This window comes from Cebus imitator, unplaced genomic scaffold, assembly GCF_001604975.1.
Source record: "Cebus imitator isolate Cc_AM_T3 unplaced genomic scaffold, Cebus_imitator-1.0 Scaffold962, whole genome shotgun sequence".
NCBI lineage: Eukaryota > Metazoa > Chordata > Mammalia > Primates > Cebidae > Cebus > Cebus imitator.
Window position 1 is genome coordinate 41,459 of NW_016108277.1, and position 25,306 is coordinate 66,764.

Consider the following 25,306-nt stretch of genomic DNA (forward strand, 5'->3'; position numbering starts at 1 on the left):
TGTGTGTATGTGCCTGTGTGTACAGGGGATATATGAGAACTCTGTACTTTCTCTTCAATTTTGCCCTGAACCAAAAACTGCTCTAAAATCTTCATTAATAACAGTAATTTTAAAAGGCCGGGGCCCCTTCTGACCTAGGGAACCACTGGTGATGGAGGGGGAGGGGTGAAGTAGTCCCCTAGAAAGCTGAAATTTTTCAAAGTTACTCAACTGATTTTGCAGAGCTAGGTTTGGAATTTCTACCTTTTCTATGCTGCCCGCCCAAGTAGTGGTTCCTGAACCAGGTGTCAGGCTTCAAGGCTGTGCAAAATTTCTCATTACACTGTCTGGGCCCTAAATGCATGCTTTCCCCTCACCCCATAAATCAAGACTCTAAAACGCCAAGGATAGGAGAACAGCACTTTCCCTTGTACTGAGTATGGGGCAAGGGAGAGCAGTCAAGCACAGACTGGCTGATATCTAACCCCCAAATGGGCTGAAGCTGATACACTTTGAAGATCGACCACGGCGGGAATATCTTTTCTTTAATCTGTCAGGGTTGTCCCACTTATTAAGTCCCACAGCTGTGGTTTAGCACGCAGCGAGTCTCACTTCCAGGTCTCCCTTAAAGTCCTACTCTCTAGCTTTGCGATTGGCGTTGGGGGAAAAGGAGGGGAGGCGGGTGCTTTTCATCGAGATTGCTAGCGGGGAGGCGGGTGCTTTTCATCGAGACTGCTAGAGGGGGGCATGGACATCGAGGCAGGGGAGTCGTGGGTAGAGCCCCGATTGCAGCCAAGACGCCATTGGACATAAGTGAGCGTGGAGCGCAAAACGACCACCCCAGCGCAATCCTGGAAGGCCGAAGGGCAGGTCTTCCAACCTCTTAAATTTCCCGGGAGCCACGCCCCTCAATTGCCTGCTTTGGATTCCAAGGTGTCGCGCCGGAAGTGACCTCACAGCGGTGGCGTGGAGACGTGGGGGCGTTTCCGGCGGCGGCGGCGGCGGTGACCGCCGAACAGTGGGGGTGGGCGTGGAGAGAGCCCCTCTTTGGGTCCTCTGGTATTCTGTGGTCGGCTTGGTGTGGTGTGCGGAGGAGCTCGAGGCCCGTCGGCGCGGAGGTGGGAACCACGGGAGGCTGCTGGTTTGTGGACGCTCGTGGGAGGGGGCTTCCGGGGTTGCCAGCCGGAGTTGCTTTAGACTTCGGAGTTCCAGGCCTTGTAGACCTTCATTGAGGCGGGCACGAGCTGGGGGGCTTCATCGGGTGCGCAGGGGGCTAGGTACTACGGGTGGTCGCAGGAGTTTGGTTTGAGGTGGGAGGCCGAGGACTACAGGATTCTAAATAGTATGGGGATTGTGTGAAGAGTGAGGCATTAACTGCTTGGGCCCTTAGTCCAGGCTTCTTGGTGGCTGCTGCAGTTGATTGGCTCACTCACTCATTGCTTCGTGCCTCAGTTTCCCATTGCATAATGAGATGCGGTGGCAGAGAAGAACGCCAGTGCCACATCCATGACTGATAGTTTGAGGACAGAGGTGAACTGGAGGGTAGAAAAAGAGGGTGCCAGAGAAATTTATACTTACCAGGGCACATCTTCTGAATCCCAGAAGTTATCCCTGGATTCATTTCTGCCTTTGGTGCAAGTCTGTGGTTCTTACCAGTGCTCTTTGTGTGATATTGATCGTATTTATCAATACTTGACTTGTTGAGTGGTTAAAGTGTTTTTGGTTTGTGGGAGGCATAGCCCTTGTTGGCTTGGTCAGTTGATTTTCAATTAATCTCCCAATAGCAGTTGCTTCGCTTAGCTTTGCAATTGGAAGATTAATTGAAAATTAACTGACCAAGCCAACAGTCTTCTCCTGTGGTTACAGATGAGGAACTCACTACCCAGAATGGTTTTTCTTCTCTTCCCTAGCCACAGATCAAACTGATTTCAGTCTGCTGTCTTAAGTACAGGTCTTTACCCCACCAAAACAGAAATGACTGTTTAGTATTTCTATACTAAACTTCTGTCTCCAAGCAGTTTAGTATTTCAAATGGACACGCAGATGGTTCCTAATTTTTTTTTTTTTTTAATGAATGACAGATTAGGTGTACTGAGCACAAAATTCTGTTTGTTTCTCTGTTTGATGTAAAAATGGTTGTAAAAACGTGACTTTTTGTTTACTACCGATTTCTTGGTAGAGCCTCCTTGGTGTAGGGCTGTGGGGCTAGAAAAGTGTCTCAAAAATGTTTGACCTGTGACCCACAGTTAGATACATTTTACATCATGACTCATTGTGCCCCTGCACACTCAGTGTGTACACACCCACATCCCAATTAAAAGTTTACTTACTCTTTCTACAGAAGATGCACTCTAAAAAAAAAATTTTGGTTGCAACTCATTAAATTGAGTCCGACCCTTAATAGGTCATGAGATATAGTTTGAAAAATACTAACTCCCAGCACTTTGGGAGGCTGAGGCGGGTTGATCACCTGAGGTCAGGAGTTCGAGACCAGCTTGGCCAACATGGTGAAACCCCATCTCTACTAAAAATGCAGAAATTAGCTGGGTGTGGTGGTGGACGCCTGTAATCCCAGCTACTTGGGAGGCTGAGGCAGGAGAATCACTTGAACCCGGGAGGCTGAGGTTGCAGTGAGCCAAGATGGTGCCGTTGCACTCTATCCTGGGTGACAAAAGTGAAATTCCATCTTGGAAAAAAAGAAGAAAAGAAAAATATTACACTAGGGCCGAGTGCAGTGGTGGGAGGATTGCTTAAGGCCTGCCTGGGCAACATAGCAAGACCCTGTCTCTAAGAAAAACAACATTGGAAAGTATTTAAAATCGTTGCCATTCGTGAGATTCTGTAATTAATACAAAATGGAAGATGTATCATTTTTCTTATCCAGAGAAGGACTTTCTAGAGTTCTCCTAAATTCAGCAGAACAACAGGACAGGACATCCAAATTCTATCTCAAAGGAGTATAGTGACCATAATGATAGTGTGTCAGAATTTTAGCAAGGCATTTATTAAGTCTCAGGATAATCGAGTGGGCGAGATGGAGGAATTTGCCAAATTGTGGTAGGATTAGATGGAGTCATGAGTTTTAGCATCTATGTCTAGAGAGGTTTGATTTATGGACACTACTTACGGCTGGAATTCTGGTGATCTAAACTGCGGTTTCATCACTTTCTTTATACAGTTTATGTATTTGAAACCTTACCTAGAAGGTTTGCTTATTGGATTTGGTGCCTTTATGAAGTAAAGCAAGAGTCATTTGGTTGGTGATTGCCAGAATGCTAAAACATCTCACTGTGTTTGCTCAGTGCTGTTTAATGAAATGGGAGAAGCATATATAAATGTGAGAAACTGCACTTGGGTCCAAAAAAAATCAACTATACCTATTGGAGGAGGGTGGAGATGTGACCTCACAGGAGTTCCTGTAATAAAAAGATTTGATATTTCAGTCACCTGTCAGTGATGTGGCCAAGAAAGCTGTGAGAAATACTGATGTGACCTGCGTTAGTATGTTGTATTAGGAAAATGCAAAATCTAGAATGAGAAAGGTTGCATCACTGGTAGGCTTGTACCTGGAATATTAGGTTTACATCTAGGTGTGCTAAGAGTAAATTTATGGTCAGAAATCAAAAGTCCGAAGATATGGTGGTATTGCTTTGGCATGAATGATTATTTTTCACATTGTCATTTCAGACTTTCAGGTATACGCTGGGTCATTGGTCTTAAAACATTTCTGTTTGAGAGTTTCTGGAAGACTGGGGAGTCTATTAGATCTTATGTCCTTTTAAGTTGGCACCTGAAACTTTTCATCATAGATTTAAATAGTGTAAGTATTTAATTTTATTTATTTATTTATTGAGACAGAGTTTCGCTCTTGTTGCCCAGGCTGGAGTGCAGTGGCTCAATCTCGGCTCACTGCAACCTGCGCCTCCCAGGCTCAAACGATTCTCCTGCCGCAGCCTCCCTAGTGGTTGGGATTACAGGTGCCCACCACCACGCCTGGCTAACTTTTTTTGTATTGTTAGTAGAGACGGGTTTCACCATGTTGGTCAGGCTGGTCTCGAACTCCTGACCTCAAGTGATCCACCCACCTCAGCCTCCCAGAGTGCTGGGATTATAGGCGTGAGCCACTGCACCCAGTCAGTATTTCATTTTAAATAGTTTAGGATGTAGTTTCTAACAAGTAAATATTGACTTCTTAAAAATAAATGTAAAATTATCTAAGCCAGGGGCATTGGCTCACGCCTGTAATCCCAGCACTTTGGGAGACTGAAGTGGGCCTATCATCTGAGGTGGGAAGTTCAAGACCAGCTTGGCCTGAACATGGAGAAACCCTGTCTCTACTAAAAAAAATATATATATATATATACTAAAAAAAAAAAATTAGCCGGGTGTGGCAGCGCATTCCTGTAATCCCAGCTACTCGAAAGGTGAGGCAGGAGAATCGCCTGAACCCAGGAGACAGAGATTATAGTGAGCCAAGATCGTGCCATTGCACTCCAGCCTGGGCAACAAGAGTGAAACTCCATCTCAAAAAAAAAAAAAAAAAATGCAATATATGTATTTTTTTTTACAATACAAATTGATGGAATATAATTTGATGTTTGAAAAACATACAACTAACCTTTTGAAGCAAAGACTGTAAGATATATAACACAGTGTATTCCATCACTTGATTTTCAGATGTTAAGCACATCTTGCATTTGTGAAATGAACCCCACCTAGTCATGTCTATACTACTTTTTACATATAGATGGATTCAGTTTGCTAACATTTTGTTAAGAATTTTGTGACTATGTTCATGATGGATACTAATCTGAGGTTTTCTTTTTTTGCGTCATCTTTGGCCTTAGTAGCAGAGTAATTGCAACCTCATAAAATGAATTGGGAAATGTTCCTTCCTCCTGTTTTCTGAAAGAGTTTGTGTAGGATTTATATTATTTCTTATACGTTTCATAGAATTTACCAGTGAAGTCCTGTGGGCCTGAGTTTTTCTCCCTCATGAAGACTTTACTAAATGTCTTAATATAGTTAGTTGAGTTAGTTTTTTTTTTTTTTATCATTCTGGGAGTTTGTCCATTATATATTTTTCCTTTTTTCTTTTTGAACTTGTATCCATTCCAGTTTCCAACAGAATTTTATCCTAAAGCAAAAGTCAGTAAACTTTCTGTGAAAGGCCAGATGACAAGCTTTATGGCCCGCATGGTTTCTGTGATTACTGCTTAACTCTCATTGTAGTGAGAAAACAGCCCTAGACAATATGTGGTCAGGTGCAGTGGCTCATGCCTTTGGGAGGCTGAGCACTTTGGGAGGCTGAGGCAGGTGGATCGTCTGAGCTCAGCCATTCAAGACCAGCCTGAGATGGTGAAACCCCATCTCTACTAAAAGTACAATAATTAGCTGGGCATGGTGGCGGGTGCCTGTAGTCCCAGCTACTCGGGAGGCTGAGGCAGGAGAATGGCTTGAACCCAGGAGACAGACGTTGCAGTGAGCCAAGATCACACCACTGCACTGCACCCCAGCCTGGGTGACAGGGTGAGACTGTCTCCAAAAAAGAAAGAAAACAGCCATAGACAATATGCAAGCATTTGAGTGTAGTTGTGTTCCAATAAAACTTTATTGGTAGCAGACCAGATCTGGCTTAGGGCTATAGTTTTCCTCCTCATCCTAAAGTAATATATTTTATGCTTGAAAATTTAAAATTGATCATCTGGTTATCCACACAGATCACGTTTATGAGAGTAGTGTGGAAGTCGATTCCCTTGCTTGCATATCTGGACTTGATTTCCAAGATGTTGTAGAAGGAATTCATGTATTTTTGTAATTTTTTTTGGGTGAGAAGTGAGGTAGCCTTCCCTCACAGTATCATTTTCCAGGGCCATAACTTAAGTTCCCTATGTGATCAGTATTCTTTCTGCCAAAAGAAGACATTTGAACTAAAATTTTTATGTAGTAGACACTATATGGATTATCTTATTTAATCTTAAAATAATCCAGTATCTTAATTCTAAAATAATCCATATAGTGGTTCTATGAGATAGGGGTATAACTGGCATAATTCTCTACAGATGAGGCAGTTGAGACTCAGATTAGGTAATTTGCCCAGGTGGTAGTACTGGTTAGTAAGGAAGTACAGAAGTGAATGGGTACTGTACTGTGATGTGTGATTTCTTTTTTTTTGAGACAGAGCCTCTTGCTCTGTCACCCAGGCTGGAGTACAGTAGTGCGATCTTGGCTCACTGTAACCTCCACCTCCCACCACTTCTGACTAATGTTTTGTGTTTTATCTAGAGACAGGGTTTTGCCATGTTGCACAGGCTGGTTTTGAACTCCTTAGGCTCAAGCAGTCAGCCCTGTCAGCCCTCTTTGACCTCCCAAAGTGCTAGGATTTCAGACACTAGCCACCAGAGGCATGAGCCACCACACCCAGCATGATTTCAGAATTTTATTCTCTTTCCACCTTGCTGCCTTTTATGGAAGATAGAGGTTTAGTACTAGGATTGTGCTAGATTTCTTTTTCTGGGGGTGGGGGGTGGAAACAGTCTTGCCCTGTTGCCCAGGCTGGTTTGAAACTCCTGGCCTCAAGTGACCTTCCTGCCTTAGCCTCCCAGAGTACTGGGATAGGGCCGGAGCCATCATGCTTAGTTGGATATTTTCTTTTAAGATCTCTGCCATTCCCAAGATTTTGATTCAACAAACACCTTTCTTGTTGTGTGGAACAATTCCTAATTGTTCAGAAATCTGTAACTAGTCACTCATCTACAGCTGTTAATTATAATTGTTTTTAGCAAGCCAAGGGGTTGTTCATTGGATCTGAATGCTGTGAGTTCTGTCTTATGTGGCACAGGAGATGGAAGTAGCTAGATTTGTAATTGGCAACTTGTTTATTTGTAATTTATGGATCATTTGGGCAGCTGCCTCAGTAATGTAATAAATGGAAGAGTGTTTAGCACTACCTGACTTTGTTATCCAAAGGCTTATCAGAGTAATGATAAAGTCCCATTACTTATCTGGCATTCAGTAGTCTGGAAATCCTGATAGTTCAGTATTTGGGCAAAATAGTACCATAATTTAAAATAATATGCAAAATCCTGATTATGATTATGTGATATCTATGGCTCTCTTCCTAGCTACACAGATTGTTAGCTTAGATTTTTAATAACTAGTTGGCAAAATAAGTGTTAGTTAGCTGCACCAACATTGCATTAAAAAAAAAAAAAAGAAGTCTTACATTGGTGAATACTACACAGAAGAATTAGTTCTTTTTAGAAGTGGAATTGTTTGAAGGATTCATTGTCATGAATAGGCTTTACAGCGAAGGGGTGTGTGTGTGTGTGTGTATAATTGTACTTCAAATCCTGTCATCAAACATCAAGAAGTAGTAGAGGAATGTATTAATGAAATGAAAGATATTCCAATCGTATAAGAACAAAGTTATAAGTGAATTAAAGGGTCTTTACCTGGAGGTGTTTAAGAAATAAAGGCAGAAGGAAGGCAAATAATACCAAATGAACTTTAGTAGCAGGTTTTGTACTGAATAGTAATTCACAACATTTCTGAATTCAATAGTCATTACAATTTTAGGAATAATTTATTGGGAGAAAAACTATCAGTGAAGCAAGAGTACTTAAGAAGTATGTTTAAGAAAACATCAAAACCATTGCACCCCTACCAGAATGAGTAAGTTAAAGAGAACAATAGTACCAAGCTTTGGCAAGATGAGGAGCAAAAGGAGCTTTCTTGTGGTGAGTTGTGTAAATGTAGATGGTAATATAAGATGGTACAACCGCTTTGGAAAACTGGAAGTTCCTAATAAAATCATAAATATAATATGACTTCCTGTGTTATATGCCCCACAGAAGTGGATGCATTTGTCCACAAAAATATATTGTATACAGTGTATAAGAATATTATTTGTAATAGCTCAGAACTAGAAATAACCCAACTGTATATCAGCAATAGAATGGATAAACACATTGAAGCATACTTAGAGAAAACAGCACAGCCGTGAGGAAGAATAAACTTCTGATGCATCCAACAATAGGGATGAATCTCACAAATGTACTTTTTTTTTTTGAGACAGTGTCTTGCTCTGTCATCCATACTGGAGTGCAGTGGCAGGATCTTGGCTCACTGCAACCTCCACCTCCCCGGATCAAGGGATTCTCATGCCTCAGTCTCCTGAGTAGCTGGGATTAAAGGCATGTGCCACCACACCCAGCTAATTTTTTGTATTTTTAGTAGCGACGGTTTTGCCATGTTGGCCAGGTTAGTCTCGAACTCCTGACGTCGAGTGATCCACCTATCTTGGTTTCCCAAGATGCTTGGATTACACGGGTGAGCCACCACACTCAGCCTCACAGATGTACTTTTGAACTAAAGAAGCCAAATAACAGAGAACCTTTATGATTCTGTTTATATGAAGTTCAAAATCAGGCTCAAATAATTTTTCATGATGTCAGAATAATAACTACCTGTAGGAGGACACAATGGAGCCTTTGAGTTGTTGGAAATAGTCTATCTTGTTTGGAGTGATGGTCACATGGGTGAATTGATATGTAAAGTTTCATGCAAGTGTACACTTAAAATATGTAGACTGACTTACTGTGTATGTTCTACTCTGATAAATAAAAGACAGCAAGATTGGTTCCTTATAGCTCCTATGGCTCCTGTACCTCTTTTGACATGGAGGTGTTAGCTCTATAATTGATGGAGCCCCTTCCCTAGTCTTATTAGGAACCCAGTTGATGGCACTGTACTTGTTTTAGATTTACTGTTTTCTGTAAATAACAGAGTTTTCTTTATAACCTTTTTGATGAGTTTTGAATAATGCATTAATGTATTTTATCAAGGGAAGTTTCTGAGGAAAGGGCAGTTTGTTACACATTCAGTGGTTACATTTTTAAAAGTTTCTATTACTATTAACTACAGGCCAGGCCGCAGTGGCTCACGCCTATAATCCTAGCACTTTGGGAGGCAGAGGTGGGCGGATCACCTGAGGTCAGGAGTTTGAGACCAGTCTAGCCAACATGGTGAAACCCTGTCTAATAAACCGTATCTAATAAAAATACAAACATTAGCTGGATGTGGTAGTGGGCTACTCTGGAGTCTGAGCCAGGAGAATTGCTTGAACCTGGAAGGTGGAGGTTGCAGTGAGCCAGGATCACGCCACTGCACTCCAGCCTGGGCAATAGAACAAGACTCTATCTCAAAAAAGAAAAAAGGAAACAAAATGTACTCAATCTCACTGAATCTCAGATTCTTACAGATTTGTTGATCATTGTTGCAACTCAGTGATGGGTATGTGGAGGTTCGTTGAGCCATTCTCTCTGCATTTGTTATGTTTAATATTTTCTATAATAAAGTGTAAAAACAAGCCTTATGGGTGAGCCTGCTAATTCATTGTTCTTTTAATCTTCGGTTCTATCAGCATAGTTTTATGATACTTGCTCAGTTAGATCACTAGGTAACTGTCTAGAGTTTGATTAATCCCTAGAGCTGGACTCTTTCAGACTTCATGTTTCTGATGAGACATACTCTCTCTCTCTTTTTTTTCTTTGTTTTCTGAGACAGGGTCTCTCTTGTTTTCCCCAGGCTAGTCTTGAACCCCTGGACTCAAGTGATCCTCCTGCCTTGACCTCCCAAACTGCTGGAATTACAAGTGTGAGCCACCATGCTCAGCCAAGATGTACTCTTACCAGAGGAGTGCTTTATTTTTTATTTTTTTCAAGATGGAGTCTTGGTCTGTTGCCCAGGCTGGAGTGCAGTGGTATGATCTCAGCTCCTGAGTAACTGGGATTACAGGTGTACGCCACCGCACCCGGCTAATTTTTGTATTTTTAGCAGAGGCAGGGTTTCACCGTATTGGCCAGGCTGGTCTCCAACTCCTGACCTGGTGATCTGCCCATCTTGGCCTCCCAAAGTGCTGGGATTTCAGGCATGAGCCACCACCCCTGTCCCAGGAGTGCTTTATATGCCTTTTTGCCCCTTTCCCTTCTTTTATTTATTTATTTATTTATTTATGAGACGGAGTCTCATTCTTGTTGCCCAGGCTGGAGTGCAATGGCGTGATCTCGGCTCACTGCATCCTTTGCCTCCCAAGTTCAAGTGATTCTCCTGCCTCATCCTCCCAAGCAGCTCCCAATTACAGGCATGCGCCACCACGCCCAACTAATTTTGCATTTTTAGTAGATAGGGGGTTTCATCATGTTGGTCAGGCTTGTCTCGGAACTCTTGACCTCATGTGATCCACCTGCCTCGGCATCCCAAACTGCTGGAATTACAAACGTGAGCCACTATGCTCAGTCAGGACATACTCTTTTTTTTTAAGGCTAGTCAAGTGACATACTCTTTTACCAGAGGAGTGCTTTATATGCTTTTTTGTCCCTTTTCCTTCTTTTAGACTTTACACTTTATGTATGTATATGTCTAAAATTAGTATTTGAAAACAGCTTCAAATACTGGTTTGAAGCTGGTTTCTTTTTTTAATGTAAAAACACTGAACCAGTGTTTCACTTTGTGCTTAACATGTGTATTTATATTCACCTGCTAGCTATTTCCTGACTTCCTTCTGTGTGTAGGGAAACGTTAGGTTTCATATCTTATATAGGGTTTTGCATAGAGTATACTTAAGGATACTGTATTTTTAGAACCGTTTTCAAAAAGAGGCAAGACATTTAGATGTGAATATGTAGGTACTCTAGATTTTGAGTGATTAACTTCTGTCACATTATTTCTAATTCATTCATTGATTGAATAAATATTTATTGACTTCTTCCACTCTAGGCAATCTTACTGACTGAACAAGACAGACAAGGTCCTTTGCCCTGTTCTAGTAGGGTGACACACACTATATATCTCTATTTTTTGTTTTTTGAGACGGCCTCGCTCTGTCATCCAGGCTAGGGTGCAATGGCATGATCATGGCTCTTTGCAGCCTTGACTTCCTGGGCTCAAGCAGTCCTTCTGTCTCAGCCTTCTGACTAGCTGTAGCTTGTATTACAGGCGTGTGCCACCATGCCTGGCTAGTTTTTAAAGAATTTTTTTGCAGAGATGGGGTCTCCCTGTGTTGCCTAGGCTGGTGTCCCACCTCGGCCTCCTAGAGTGCTGGGATTACAGGCATGACCCACCATGCCCGACCAACACACACAAGATAATTCATATAGTGATTGATTTTGAGATCATAACAGGAGTTGAGGTGTTGGAGAATAATGATGAATAACCACGTTAGATTGGGTAGACAGGGAAGGCTTCTTCGAGATGGTAGCATTTTACCAGATGCCAGAAAGGCAAGATGGAACTAACCATTCATAGAGCTTGGGGAAGTGTTCTAGGAATCCCTTGTGCAAAATTTGGGAGGCCTTGGCCTCCCAAGGTGCTAGAATTACAGGCATGAGCCATCATGCCCAGCACAAAAATTTAGTTGTTTGCTGCTATTATATAAAATATAGTTGTTTTTTCTACATTGAACACATATCCTGTGACCTTGCTAAATTTCCTTATTCTAGTAGGACTTTTTATGGATTGACTATATACAGTCAATTATATCACTGCAAATAAAGACAGTTTTACTTTGCACTTTTTTTTCCTGTCTTAATGCACTGGCTAGGACCTACAGTTGTTGAATAGAAGTACAAGTGGTGAGAGTGGACATCCTTGCCTCATCCCCAGTATTAGGGGAAAAGCATTTATTTCATCCCCACCTTTTTTTTTTTCTTTTTTAAAGACAAGGCCTCAGCTGGACATTGTAGCTCACACCTGTAATCTTAGCACTTTAGGAGGCCAAAGTAGGTGGATAGCTTGCTCAGGAGTTGGAAAGCTGGGCAACATGGCAAAACCCCATCTTATAAAAAATACAAAAATTATCCAGGTGTGGTGGTGTGGGCCTGTAGTCCCAGCTTCTCAGGAAGTTGAGGTGGGAGGATCAGTTGAGCCTGGGAGGTCAAGGCTAGCCTGGGCAACAAAGTGAGACCCTGTCTCTACAAAATATATAAAAAATTAGCTGGATATGGTAGCACATACCTATAGTCCCAGCTACTCAGGAGGCTGAGGTGGGAGGATCACTTGAGCCCAGGAGCCCAGGAGGCTGCAGTGAACCGAAAAAAAAGAAGAAAAGAAACAAAATATATAAAATAAAGACAGTGTCTGGCTCTGTTGCCCAGGCTGGAGTACAGTGGTACGATCATAGCTCACAGTAGCCTCAAACTCCTGAGCTCCATGATCCTCTTGCCTCGGCCTCTGAAGTGCTAAGATTACTACAAGTGTGAGCCACCATACCTGGCCTATTTCACCATTAAGTATGATGTTAGCTGTAATTGTTTTCTAGATGCCAGCTTTCCCTCCCCTTTTTAAATATTGTGAATGATTGTTAAATTTTGTTAAATTATCTTTCTGCATTTATTGATATGATTATATATGATTTCATCACTTATTTTGTTAATGTGATGGAAAGCATTGATTTTTTTTAAAAAATTAAACTTCAGAGATAGTTGTAGATTCATATGCCATTATAAATAATACAGAGATATTCTTTATACCTACCGGTTTTCCCTGTTGGTAACATCTTGGAAAACTAATACAGTATCACTACTAGGATATTGACATTGATATAGTCAAGATGTAAAATATTTCCATTACTACAAGAGTCCTTCATGTTGCCACCCTGTCACAGTGAGGGCAGTGGCGTGACTTCAGCTCACTGTGACCTCTGTCTCCAGGGTTCCAGTGATTCTCCTGCCTCAGCCTCCCTAGTAGCTGGGACTATAGGCACTCGCCACCATGCCCGGCTAATTTTTGTATTTTTTAGTAAAGATGGGGTTTCACCATGTTGGCCAGGCTGGTCTTGAACTCCTGACTTCAGGTGATCCACCCTCCTCAGCCTCCCAAAGTGCTGGGATTACAGGCATGAACCACCGTGCCCGGCCCTGTTCTTCATTTCTATAGCTTTGTCATCTTAAGAATGTTACACAAATGGAATCATACAGAATACAACCTTGTGGGGTTGGCATTTTTACTTTTTGTCCCATGGTCGGGATGTACCACTGTTTATGCACCCATTGAGATCACCTGGGTTGTTTCCAGTTTGTGGCTTTTTTGAGTGTCATATAAACACTTGTGTATAGGTCTTTGTGTGAACCGAGGTCTTCCTTTCTCTGGGATAAACAACCAGGAGTACAACTGCTGGGTCATATTCTAGTTGCATGTTTCGTTTTCTGTAGTTTTTTTCTCTGTCGCTCAGGCTAGAATGCAGGGTGCAATCATGGCTTACTGCAACCTCCGCTTCCCGGGTTCAAGCGATTCTCATGCCTTAGTCACTCAAGTAGCTGCAATTACAGGTGTGTGCCACCATGTCTGGCTGATTATTGCATGTTTTTTTTGTTTTTTTTGTTTTTTTTTAAGTAAACTGCCGGGGTGTTTTCCAAAGTGGCTGTACTAATTAATAGTTGTGCTAGCAATGTATGAGTGATCCATTTTTTCCACATTCTTTACTAGCATCTGGTGCTATCACTGTATTTTAGCCATTTTGAAAGATATATGTTCTAGATACTAGTCCTTTGTCTTTGTCAGATAATGTGATTTGCAAGTATTTTCTCCCAGTCTGTTGCCTGTCTTTTGTGGAATAAAAATTTTTAATTTTCAAGAAGTCTAGTTGATCAGCTTTTCTTTTTATGGATTGTGCTTTAGGTATCCAGTCTAAGAACTCTGCCTAATCCTAATCTTGAGGGTTTCTCTTACGTTTTTTCTAAAAGTTTTAGAGTTTGATGTTTTACACTTAAGTTCATGATCCATTGTTGGAAACAGATGCTTGGTGCCACAAAGAAAAATTAGCACTGAGACAAAGGATTTCTCAGCAAAGCAATTTTTACTTCCTGCACTGCAGGAAGGGTACGCTCACTAGCCATCTTGCCATGGGAGTACAAAGAACAAAGGAAAAGCAGACATTCTTTACACATTAGGGTTTGTCCTTGTTGCTGTGTCTGATTTCCATCGGTTGGAGTCAGACCTCATATTTAAACTAAAACCTGATTGGTTAATAACTCAAAACTTTTTAAAACAGGTAAGGGCCATAGGCTATGAGCTGGGACATGCCTATGAGTACATCCAGCACAGGCATTTTGGTTAAAGTACAAGGACATAGAATATACTACGTTCCTGTAAGCATGGCATGTCTTACAGCTACATAGGATAGAGCTTAACATAGAGTTGTTAGCAAATTTATTCTTTAACAAGAAAAGAAACTTAGACTTAACCTCTTATCCTAGAGATTTCTTGCCTATCCTGTTTTCCAAAGGCTTGCCATCCTTTTTCCCCCAGGGAGGATTTTAACTGTCCCACCCTCCCCTGAACGCCTCTTTCACTTCTTTTTACTTTCGCTTTGCTCTTTCTGACCTCTCAGCCATGTGAAACTATCACAGATCTTTCAGAGAGGAACCACTTACACACTTACACTTACTTAACCTTTAGAATTTTGACTACCAACGAAGTACTTTGTTTACCCTCTTTGTGACATTTCCTACCTTGGTTTGTGCACAAAGTTTGAAGCCTTTTTCCCTCCTTGCTGAGAGACCAGGTTGATTTATTCCCACTCCAGATAGGTCTTGACTCTTGGCCTGCTGCAACAAGGAGGGGCCGTTAGGTGCCTCCTTACGAGAGAGAGGACTGGAGACCACCCTGGAGGCGAATGAGTCCCTTCATGGTCGCCAAATTTGTTGGAAGCAGATGCTTGGTGCCGCAAAGAAAAATTAGCACTGAGACAAAGGATTTCTCAGCAAAGCAATTTTTACTTACTGCACTGCAGGAAGGGTACCCTCGCTAGCCATCTTGACACAAGAGTACAATGAATAAAGGAAAAGCAGACATATTTATTCCTTACACATTTGGGGTTGTCCTTACTGCTGTGTCTAATTTCTGTTGGTTGGAGCCAGACCTCAAGATTTAAACTAAAACCTGATTGGGTAATAACTGAAAACTTTTTAAACAGGTAAGGGGCAATGGTCTGTGAGCTGGGACATGCCTGTGAGCACATCCAGCACAGATATTTTGGTTAAAGTACAAGGACATAGAATATACTACATGCCTGTAAGCATGGCATGTCTAACAGCTGCAATAGGATAGGGTTTAACAAAAAGGTTAGCAAATTTATTCTTTAACAAGAAAGGAAACTTTGAAAAAAAGCTTTTCTACTTCCCACATCCATTCTGAGTAAATTTTTGTATAAAGTGTGAAACTTGGTTGGAGGTTCATTTTTTTTGCTGATGGATTTCCATGTGCTCCAGCACTGTTTGTTGTAAAAGCTGTGCTGCCTGCATTGAATTGTTTTTTGCACTTTGTCAGAAATCAGTTGGGTATATTTTTGTGAGTCTGTTTCTGGGTTCTGGCTTCCATTTTATCGATTTACATGTCTGTGCCTCTGCCAGTACTACATAGTCTTGATTATTATAGCTGTGTAAGTCTTGAAATCAAGTAGACTGATTGTTCCTAGTTTCTTATAAAATGATTTAGTGGCTGGGTGCAGTGGCTCATACCTGTAATCCCAGCACTTTGGGACGCTGAGGCGGGTGGATCACTTGAGGTCAGGAGTTCAAGACCAGCCTGGCCAACATGGGAAAATCCCATCTCTACTAAAAATAGAAAAATTAGCCGGGCATAGTGGCAGGCACCTGCAATCCCAGCTACTTGGGAGGTGAGTTGGGGAATTGCATAAACCTGGGAGGCAGAAGTTGCAGGGAGCCAAAATCACACCACTGCACTCCATCCAACCTGGGCAACAGAGTGAGACTTCATCTCAAAAAAAAAAAGAAATTGATTTAGCTATTTTAGTTCCTGTACCTTTCCATGTAAATTTTAGATATATCTACAAATTTTGCTGGGATTTTGCTAAGAATTGCATTGATCTGTTATACCAATTTGGGGAGAATTTGCATACTTTATGTTGAGTCTTTTAATCCATGAACATGTTATACCTGTTATATTTAGCATTTTTATTTTTTTCTCAGTGTTGCATAGTTTTCAGTATACACATCCTGTACCCTTTTTTTTTAAGATGTACACCTAGTACTGTATTTTTTGAGCAATTATAAATGGTACCATATTTTAACTTTCAGTGCTCATGTGTTCATTGCTAGTATACTGAAATAAGATTGACTTCTGTATGTTTATCTTGTATCCCACAATCTTGCTGAACTCACTTGCTCTAAGACTTTTTGTAGATTATGGGAATTTTCTCCATAGACAGTCATGTCATCTGCAAATGGAGACAGTTTTGTTTTTTCCTTTCCAACCTGTTTACCTTTTATATCTATTTTTTTGTCTTATCGCAAGAACTTCTAGAGCTATATTGAGTTAGAGCGGTGAGGGTGGACATCCTTGCCTTGTTCCTGTTCTTATAGGGAAAGCATTCAGTCTTTCCCCATTTAGTATAATGTTAGCTGAAGGGGTTTTTAGATGCTCTTTACCAGATTGACGAAGTTGCTCTCTGTTCCCATTTTTCTGAGAGGCTTTGTGAAAAAAAGAATGAATGGGTGTTAAATTTTGTCAAATGCATTTTTTGTGTCAGTTGCTATGAACATGTGTTTTTCTTATTTAGCCTGTTGATACGGTAGATTATATTGACTGGTTTTCTGATATTGAGTCAGCATTGCATCCTTGGAATAAACTCCACCTGGGTGTGGTGTGTAATTTTTTTTTTCCCCAAGATGGAGTCTTGCTCTGTTACCCAGGCTGGAGTGCAGTGGTGTGCTCTCAGCTCACTGCAACCTCTTCCTCCTGGATTCGAGGAAATCTCCTGCCTCAGCCCACCAAGTAGCTGGGATTACAGGTGCCCACTACCACACCTGGCTAATTTTTGTATTTTTAGTAGAGACAGCGTTTCATCATGTTAGCCAGGGTGGTCTTGATCTCCTCACCTCATGATCAGACCACCTTGGTCTCCCAAAGTGCTGGGATTACAGAAGTGAGCCACCACACCCAGCCTAAAATTGATTGATTTTTAAAATATCAGACCAACTTTGCATTCTAGGAGTAGAGACCTAAATATACTTGATATATTAGACTTTTAAAATTTATTGCTGGATTTCATTTGTTAATATCTTCCTGAGGATTTTTGGCCTATATTTGTGCAGGATGTTCTTTTTTTTCACATCAGAGTTATGCTAGTCACATTGAACAAATTGGGAAGTATTTCATTCTCCTGTGTTTTTCTTTTCTTTCTTTCTTTTTTTATTTTTGAGACAGTCTCGCTTTGTCGCCTGGGCTAGAGTGCGGTGGTGCAATCTTGGCTCACTGCAATCTCCACTCCTGGGTTGAAGCCATTCTTTTTTTTATATTTTTGGTAGAGATGGGGTTTTGTCATATTGGCCAGGCTGGTCTCGAGCTCCTGACCTTAAGTGATCCACCCTCCTCAGCCTTCCAAAGTGCTGGGATTATAGGTGTGAGCCACTGCACTCAGCTGTTTTTTGTTTTTGTTTTTTTTTAAAAGGAGCCTCACTTTGTCACCCAAGCTGGAGTGCAGTGGTGTGATCTTGGCTCACTGCAACCACTGCCTCCCAGGTTCAAGCAATACTCTTGCCTCAGCCTCCTGAGTAGCTGGGACTACAGGCATGTGCCACCACGCCTGGCTAATTTTTGTATTTTTAGCAGAGACAGGGTTTATTTTGTATTTTCAGTAGAGACCATGTTGGCCAGGCTGGTCAGGAACTCCTGACCTCAAGTGATCCGCCTGCCTTGGTCAAAGTGCTGGGATTACAGGCATGAGCTATTGCATCCAGCTTCATTCTCCTGTGTTTTCTAAAAGTTTGTATGAGATTGACATTAAATTTTCCTAAAATGTTGGATAAAATTAACTGGTAAAGCTATCCAGTTCAGACTTAGTTAAAAAGAAAAAGCCAGTAAAGTTATCTAGGCCTGTATTTTTCTTTGTAGGAAGGTTTTAGGTTACATAATCAAATTGTTTTTTTTTCTATTAAATAGACTATTTTTTAGAGCAATTTTAGTTTCAGGGAAAAAATTGAACCCAAAGTACAGAGGGTTCCCATATATCTCTCTGTTGCCCCCCCAGCAAGCCTCCTCTGTTGTCACCATCCACGCCACAGTCATGTTTGTTACAATTGATGAACCTACACTGACACATCATTGTCATCCAGAGTCTGTAGTTAACATTGGGGTTTACTCCTGGTGTTGTACATTCTGTGAGTTTTGAAATGACACATATCTACCATTATAGTAACAAACAGAATACTTTCACTGCCCTAAAAAAATTCCTTGTGTTCGCCTGTTCACCTCCCCTGCCCCCCACCAGCCACTGGCAACCACTGAACCTTTTACTGTCTCCATAGTTTTGCCTTATCCAGAAAACCTTGTTGCTGGAATCATACAGTATGTATCCTTTTCACACCGGCTTCTTTTACTTTGTAATGTGCTCTTAAGTTTCCTCCATGTCTTTTCATGGCTTGATAGCTCATTTCTTTTTTGTGCTGAATAATATTCCATTGTCTGGATGTGCCACAGTTTATTCATCCATTCACCTACTGAAGGATGTCTTGATTGCTTCCACATTTGAGCAGTTCTTTAGAAGATTGGTGATGTTTTTGTGACCAGAAATATGCCATAAAAACTAAACTCATTTATATCAAATAACCTATAGTAAAATTGGTTTCATTATGTGTTGATTTACTTAAAGTCACAGTTGCTGAGAACCTGTCGACTATATTGAGGTCAGGAGTTCGAGATCGGCCTGGGCAACAAGGTGAAACCCTGTCTCTACTAAAAAAAAAATACAAAAATTGTGTGGTGCTGTGCACCTGTAGTCCTAGCTACTTGGGAGGCTGAGGCAGGAGAATTGCTTGGACCTGGGAGGCAGAGGCTGCAATGAGCTGAGATTGTGCCACTGCATTCCAGCCTGGGCAACAGAGCAAGACTCAGTCTCAAAAAAAAGAAAAGTGCATACTCAAAGTGGCTGCATCATTTTGCATTCCCGTCAGCAATGAGTGACGGTTTTTGTTGCTCCACATCTTCATCAGCATTTGGTGTTGTCAGTGTTTTGAAATTCTGGCCATTCTGACAGGTGTGTAGTGGCATTTCCATTAATTCCCTAATGACATGATGTAGAGCATCTTTTCATATGCTTGCCTGCCATGTCCATGTCTTTGGTGAAGTGTCCTTTTGGGTCTCTTGGCTCATTTCCTTTTCTTCTTCTTTTCTTTTCTTTTCTTTTCTTTTCTTTTCTTTTCTTTTCTTTTCTTTTCTTTTCTTTTCCTTTTTTGAGCCGGCATCTCACTGTGTCACCAGGCTGGAGTGCAGTGGCACAATCTTGGCTCACTGCAACCTCCACCTCCCGGGTTCAAGCGATTCTTCCACCTCAGTCTCCCAAGTAGCTGGGGCTACAGGTGCTCACCACCACACCTGGCTAATTTTTTTGTATTTTTAGTAGAGATGGGCTTTCACTGTATTGGCCAGGCTGGTCTCCAACTCCTGACCTTGTGATCTGCCTGTCTGGGCCTCCCAAAGTGCTGGGATTACAGGCATAAGCCACTGCACCCGGCCTTACTCATTTCTTAATCAGGCTGTTTGTTTTCTTATTGTTGAGTTTTAAGGGTTCTTGGTATGTTGTAGATAACAGACCTTTTATCAAATATGTCTTTTACAAATATTTTCTCCTCGTTTGTGTCTTGTCTTATTCTCTTGATAAATTCAGTTTTTAAAATAGACATGCAGCTGTTCAGATTTTTTCTTATATCAGTTTTGATAACTTTAGTTGTCAAATTTACTGTGGTAAAGTTATTTTTTAATGTCTATGATGTCTCTTTGTTCATTTCTGATATTAATAATATGTGTTTTTTTTTCTTGATTAGGGATTTGCCAACTTTATTATTTTCAAAGAACTAGTTTTGTTTTATTTTTCTTAATTGTTTCTTATTTCATTGGTTTCTGCTCTTGATTTCCTTTCTATTAACATCAGGTTAATCTGTTCTCTTTTTTAACTGATATTTAAGATGGAAGCTTAGATCGTCTATCTTAGACCTTTCTTTCCTAATACAAGCACTTAAAGTTATAAATTTCTTCTTTTACGTGCTGTATTAAGCACATTATTCAGAAGTTGATGTTTCATTAACAAGTGGGAGGGTTGTTTCAGGCCGGGAGCTTGACACCAGCCTGGGCAACGTAGCGAGACCTTGTCTCTACAAAAAATTTTTTAAAATTAGCTGGGCATGGTGGCACCAGACTGTAGTCCTAGCTACTCAGGAGGCTGAGGCGGGAGGATTGGTTAGGCCTGGGAGGTTGAGGCTGCAGTGAGTTATGATGGCACCACTGCACTCCAGGCTAGGTGACAGAGCTGAGACTCTGTGTCTCAAAATAATAAAATTAAATAAAATTTTTTAAATAAAATACCCAGAATTTATTACTGTCATCAGCAAAGAGGGGCATTATCAGTATTTGTTTTTTTAGTATATTGTTTCTCAGCCACATATTCTCTTTGAAAGCATTTTGACAGATTTGTTAAAATGCAGTGTAAACAGGTTATAGTTTGTGTGATTTGATGTATATAAGTATTAAGATAATGTATGTGCTTTAAAGCAATTCTAGGATCTTTATATGTATTAAATAACATTGCTTATTAATATGCATACTTCTGAAAAAAATTTATTTTTTTTTATGGTTTATTACCTCAGTTAACAATGTGATAGAATATGTTTTGTTAACCAGTTGGACAAAGCCTGATATATTTGCTTAATTTAATTAAAAGTTTGTGTTTTTAGCAAGGTACACTGAATAGTTCCTTCTCTTCACAGTGGTCTCACATCTGAAACATGGCTACAGATTGGCTGGGAAGTATTGTGTCCATCAATTGTGGAGATAGCTTGGGTGTCTATCAGGGAAGAGTGTCAGCTGTGGATCAGGTCAGCCAGACCATCTCCCTCACCCGGCCTTTCCATAATGGAGTGAAGTGTCTTGTTCCAGAAGTCACCTTCCGGTGAGTGTGTTGACTGATTCTTCTAAATCCAACCTGGTAGTCCGTGGAGCTTGAACCTAGATCTGATTGCTGATATTCTCTTGCATATGGCTGCTTTTAAGTAGAGTCTTGTTAAGTGTGAGATTTTGGCAGCCTTAGGTCTTACAGTCCACCTGCTGTTCCCAGCAGGGACTTTGTATTGTAATTAGCTCCCAGCCAGTGTTTCTTATCCAGTGATCCTTACCTGTTCTCAGCCAATGATTCTTATCTTTGTTAAGCATGCAATATTATATAAATGTGTCAAATCAGAATAACCTTTTTCTTTTATGGTTTTAGATGTTCTTTCTTGGTTTTGTATTTGTGTTTTCTCAATCTAAGGTCCTTAATGATTTTATTCCCATGCATAAATGTTTCTCTCTTTGTAGGTTGGTATTGTGATTTATCCCCAGAACACTTTGCAGCAAGTAGCTAAAGTCTTTCGTTATGGAAAAGCCTTTTTCTTAGTATTTACCAACAGATCTCAAATTCACTTATTTCTTCACATTTCTCTCTTCACCGGTTTGGCAGATAGCCTTCCATTCTTCTGTACAAATAAAAAAAAAATAGGCTGTCAGGCAAGAGCTTCCCTGATTTTCTGAGCGATTCCCTTCCTACACATACCAGCGTATATATTGCTTATCTCCTCTGCAGTCTCTTCAGATGTTACCCGTCTGTTCAGGGCTACCCTTATGTATGCTTAGAGGCTATCCCTTTCTACCTCCTTTGAGACCTTGCTCCATCTCTTCTGTGTTTTCCATTTCAACCTTTATGTTGCTTCACTCCTTTTATTTTTTCTTCTTTCCTTCCTTTCCTTTCTTTCCTTTCTCTTCCTTTCTTTACTTTCTTTCTTTCGACAGAGTCTTGCTGTTGCCCAGGCTGGAGTGCACTGGTGTGATCTCAGCTTACTGCAACCTCCATTACTGGGTTTCAAGCAATTCTCCCGCCTCAGCCTCCCAACCAAGTGGCTGGGATTACAGGCGTGCACCACCATGCCCAATTAATTTTTGTATTTTTAGTAGAGATGGGGTTTCGCCATGTTGGCCTGGCTGGTCGCGAACTCCTGGCCTCAAGTGATCTGCCTACCTCAGCCTCCCAAAGTGCTGGGATTATAGGTGGGAGCCACCGCGCCTGGCCTGTACTGCTTATTTCCTGATACTCATTTTTTGGCCTCCCCTGTATTAAAAACAACTCTCTCCCCTAGACCTTGCATTTGCCACTAGGTGTTGTCGTGTTGCTTTCCATTAACTCATAATCCTTGTCAGAGCCAAATAGTGTGCTTTCACTATCTTTTGTGGCTTCATTCTCTAGACCCTCCCTACCCTACTGTTATCTTTTTTTCTAACTTTATCATCTTGCTGAATTACCTTTTGCCAAGGTTACAAATAAGCTAATGGCCAAATTCACTGACAGTATCTCAATCCCAGTCTCATTTGAAGGCTCCCTGTTAGATGCATTGGCTTATGCCTGTAATTCCAGCACTTTGGGAGGCCAAGGCAAGAGAATCACTTGAGGCCAGGATTTCAAAACCGACTGGTCAACATAGTGAGATCCCATCTACACAAAAGAAAAATTTTAAAAATTAGCTGGGCGTGGTGGCATGTGCCTATGTAATCCTAGCTACTCCTGAGGCTGAGACAAGAGGATCACTTGAGCCTAGGAGTTGGAGGCTGCAGTAAGCCACAATAGCACCACTGCAGTCTAGCGTGGGTGACAGAACAAGACTGTCTCTAAAATAATAAAAATAAAATGCTCCCTAACTTTTAAAGTACCATTTTTTAGTTTCTCTGTCACCTCTTCGGATTTTCTTTGCATCTGTTCCACATATTCCTCTATTCCTCCACTTTTTTGTTGCTGTTTTTTTATGTTCCTTTTCTTCCACTCACGTCTTAAGATTGAACTACTCAGGGTTTATCTTTGGTTCATTTCTTAGCTTTGATTCTCTAGACAATCTCATGTGTACCTTATACATTAATGAGACCTCACATCTTTAATTTAGACCCATTATGAGCCAAACACCTTGTCTGCTGGTCATTTCCTTTGGATACACCACAAGATATCTTATTTAAGATTTTTGGAGCTAGTCTCATTATGTTTTCCTGTTGATTTCTTTTTCTAAGGGCATACCCATTATTTATGACTAATAAAATCTTTCCCTCAGGTTAGAAACTTAGGGGTCATAATAAACTCTTCTTTTTCTGTAATCCTTGTGTTCAATTACCAGACTTCTATGGATTTGAAATGTCTCTTGATCCCTTCTCCCCTCTGCCTTTGCATTAGCACTTGCTTGGTTCATCCCCTCTTATTTCTTGCCTGGTCTTCTAACTGGTGCCACTGCCCCTTGTTTCTTCTCCTTCCCTATAGCCACCAGGAAAATCCGTCATGACCATGATGTGGTCCCTGGTTACCTCTGCAGCCTTACTTCCTGATGGCTTTCCACAGGCATCCTTCCCTTTAGTATCACCATAACATTTGCAGTTCTTCACGTGGGCCATATTTTCTACATGTCCTCAGTCTCCGAGCCCCTGCCTCAGAAGCCTTTCTCCCTACTGTTCTTTGCTTAGCCACTCATTCCCCCTGCCCTGGCTAGACTTAGCTTAAGTATTGCATTCATCTCCACCAGATTAACTTAAATATTTTGCTTTTAGGCTCTCTAGTCTCCTATGTACACCTCTGTCATAACATTTAACACTTAAAAAATTTTTGTGCCTTTTTTTTTTTTTTTTTTTTGAGACAGAGTCTCATTTTGTTACCCAGGCTGAAGTGCAATGGTGTGATCTCTGCTCACTGCAACCTCTGCCTCCCAGGGCGAAGTGATTCTCATGCCTCAGCCTCCTGGGTAGCTGTGATTACAGGTGCACACCACCACACCGAGCTAATCGTTTCTATTTTTAGTAGAGACGGGGTTTCGCCGTGTTGACCAGGCTGGTCTTGAACTCCTGGCCTCAAGTGATTCCTCTGCCTCAGCCTCCCAAAGTGCTGGGATTACAGGCATGAACCTTCGTGCCCAGCCCATTTAAGACTTTTGATTGACTCCGCAACCAGACTGAGTTCCTGTGGGCACATAGGATTTTCATCTCTATATACCAGATCAAAATAGTTCCCAGTGCAGGGCTTTCCATATAGTAAGTGTTTTATGTACATGCCTGTGGAATGAGCAAGAGAGTGAATGAATGAAGAAAAGCCATTAAACATTGTGGGACTGTAAGATTAATATAGTTTTGTTATTAGCAATAGCTTCTTTTTAAAGGCCAGCATTGTGCCAGTTGGATAGCTGGTGGCTAAGCCCTGTGCTTAAGCACACAGCCCCCTTTGCTAGGCTCTGATAACTCATTAATATGCAGACCTGCAAAGGGGTAGCTGTTTGCTAATGATCCCAGTTTCATCATTCTTTTCACTATTATAATTCTGAGACTTGGACTCTTTTGTGTATTTCAGGGCAGGTGACATTACGGAGTTAAAAATTCTGGAGATACCAGGACCTGGGGACAACCAACATTTTGGAGACCTTCATCAGACAGAATTAGGCCCCTCTGGTGTTGGCTGCCAAGTGGGCATCAATCAGAATGGCACAGGCAAGTTGGTCAAGAAGCCAGCCTCTTCCAGCAGTGCCCCTCAGAATATCCCTAAGAGGACAGATGTGAAGAGCCAAGATGCTGCCGTTTCCCCCCAGCAGCAACAGTGCTCAAAGAGCTATGTCGACAGGCACATGGAATCCTTGAGTCAGTCCAAAAGTTTCCGTCGTCGACACAACTCCTGTAAGTAGGGTCAAGTTGATATTTCTTCTCAATCTGGCCTCAGGGCTATAAGCTATAAGCACTGCTGTTCTTTAAACCAGTGCTTTGTTACTCCAGTACAGTGGATGCTGGCTAAGCTTCACAAAAATGCAACATGGTTCTCTCTTCCTCCAAGCCTAGTTCTTCAAGATGTTAAGGGAAGGGAAATAAGCTGTTAGAGATGCAAATGAGCTTGCTGCCCTCTCTTACCACTTCCTTCAGGAAAAGTCTGCCCAGAATTTACTGAGACTAACAGCAATGTTTTAAATCCAGTACTACTGGGCTTGGTGGCTTGCACTTATAATTTCAGCTGCTTGAGAGGTTGAGGCAGGAAGATCGTTTGAGCCCAGGAGTTCAAGACTAGTCTGGGCAAAATAGCGAGATTTCGTGTCTAAAAAAGAAAAAGAAAAAACAAAACTTAAATCTCGTAACTGATGTTGGTAGTAGTGTCTGAGTTGAACCTGCACCTGGGCTGTTCCAGAGGATTCTTGTTCCAGAGCTTGTGGTGTGACACCTGGCCAACATTTTAAGTTTTGGAGATGCCTGATTCAAGTGAATAAACAGCTAAATTTAA

The 25,306-nt window shown here is 41.3% G+C and overlaps 1 protein-coding gene across 2 annotated transcripts in view; it reads left to right on the forward strand.

The window, feature by feature from the left end:
* Positions 1–948: 948 nt before the first annotated feature.
* Positions 949–25,306, forward strand: part of EDC3 (enhancer of mRNA decapping 3) — a 63,270-nt gene continuing 38,912 nt past the window's right edge. The window contains exons 1-4 of one of the 2 annotated variants that reach the window (XM_017521118.2): positions 949–1,097; positions 3,667–3,799; positions 20,731–20,941; positions 24,395–24,714. In XM_017521118.2, the coding sequence (XP_017376607.1) occupies positions 20,778–20,941; positions 24,395–24,714 (484 nt within the window). In that variant the 5' untranslated portion in view covers positions 949–1,097; positions 3,667–3,799; positions 20,731–20,777. The remainder of the gene's footprint in view (positions 1,098–3,666; positions 3,800–20,730; positions 20,942–24,394; positions 24,715–25,306) is intronic. The other variant, XM_017521117.2, reaches the window with a different exon arrangement.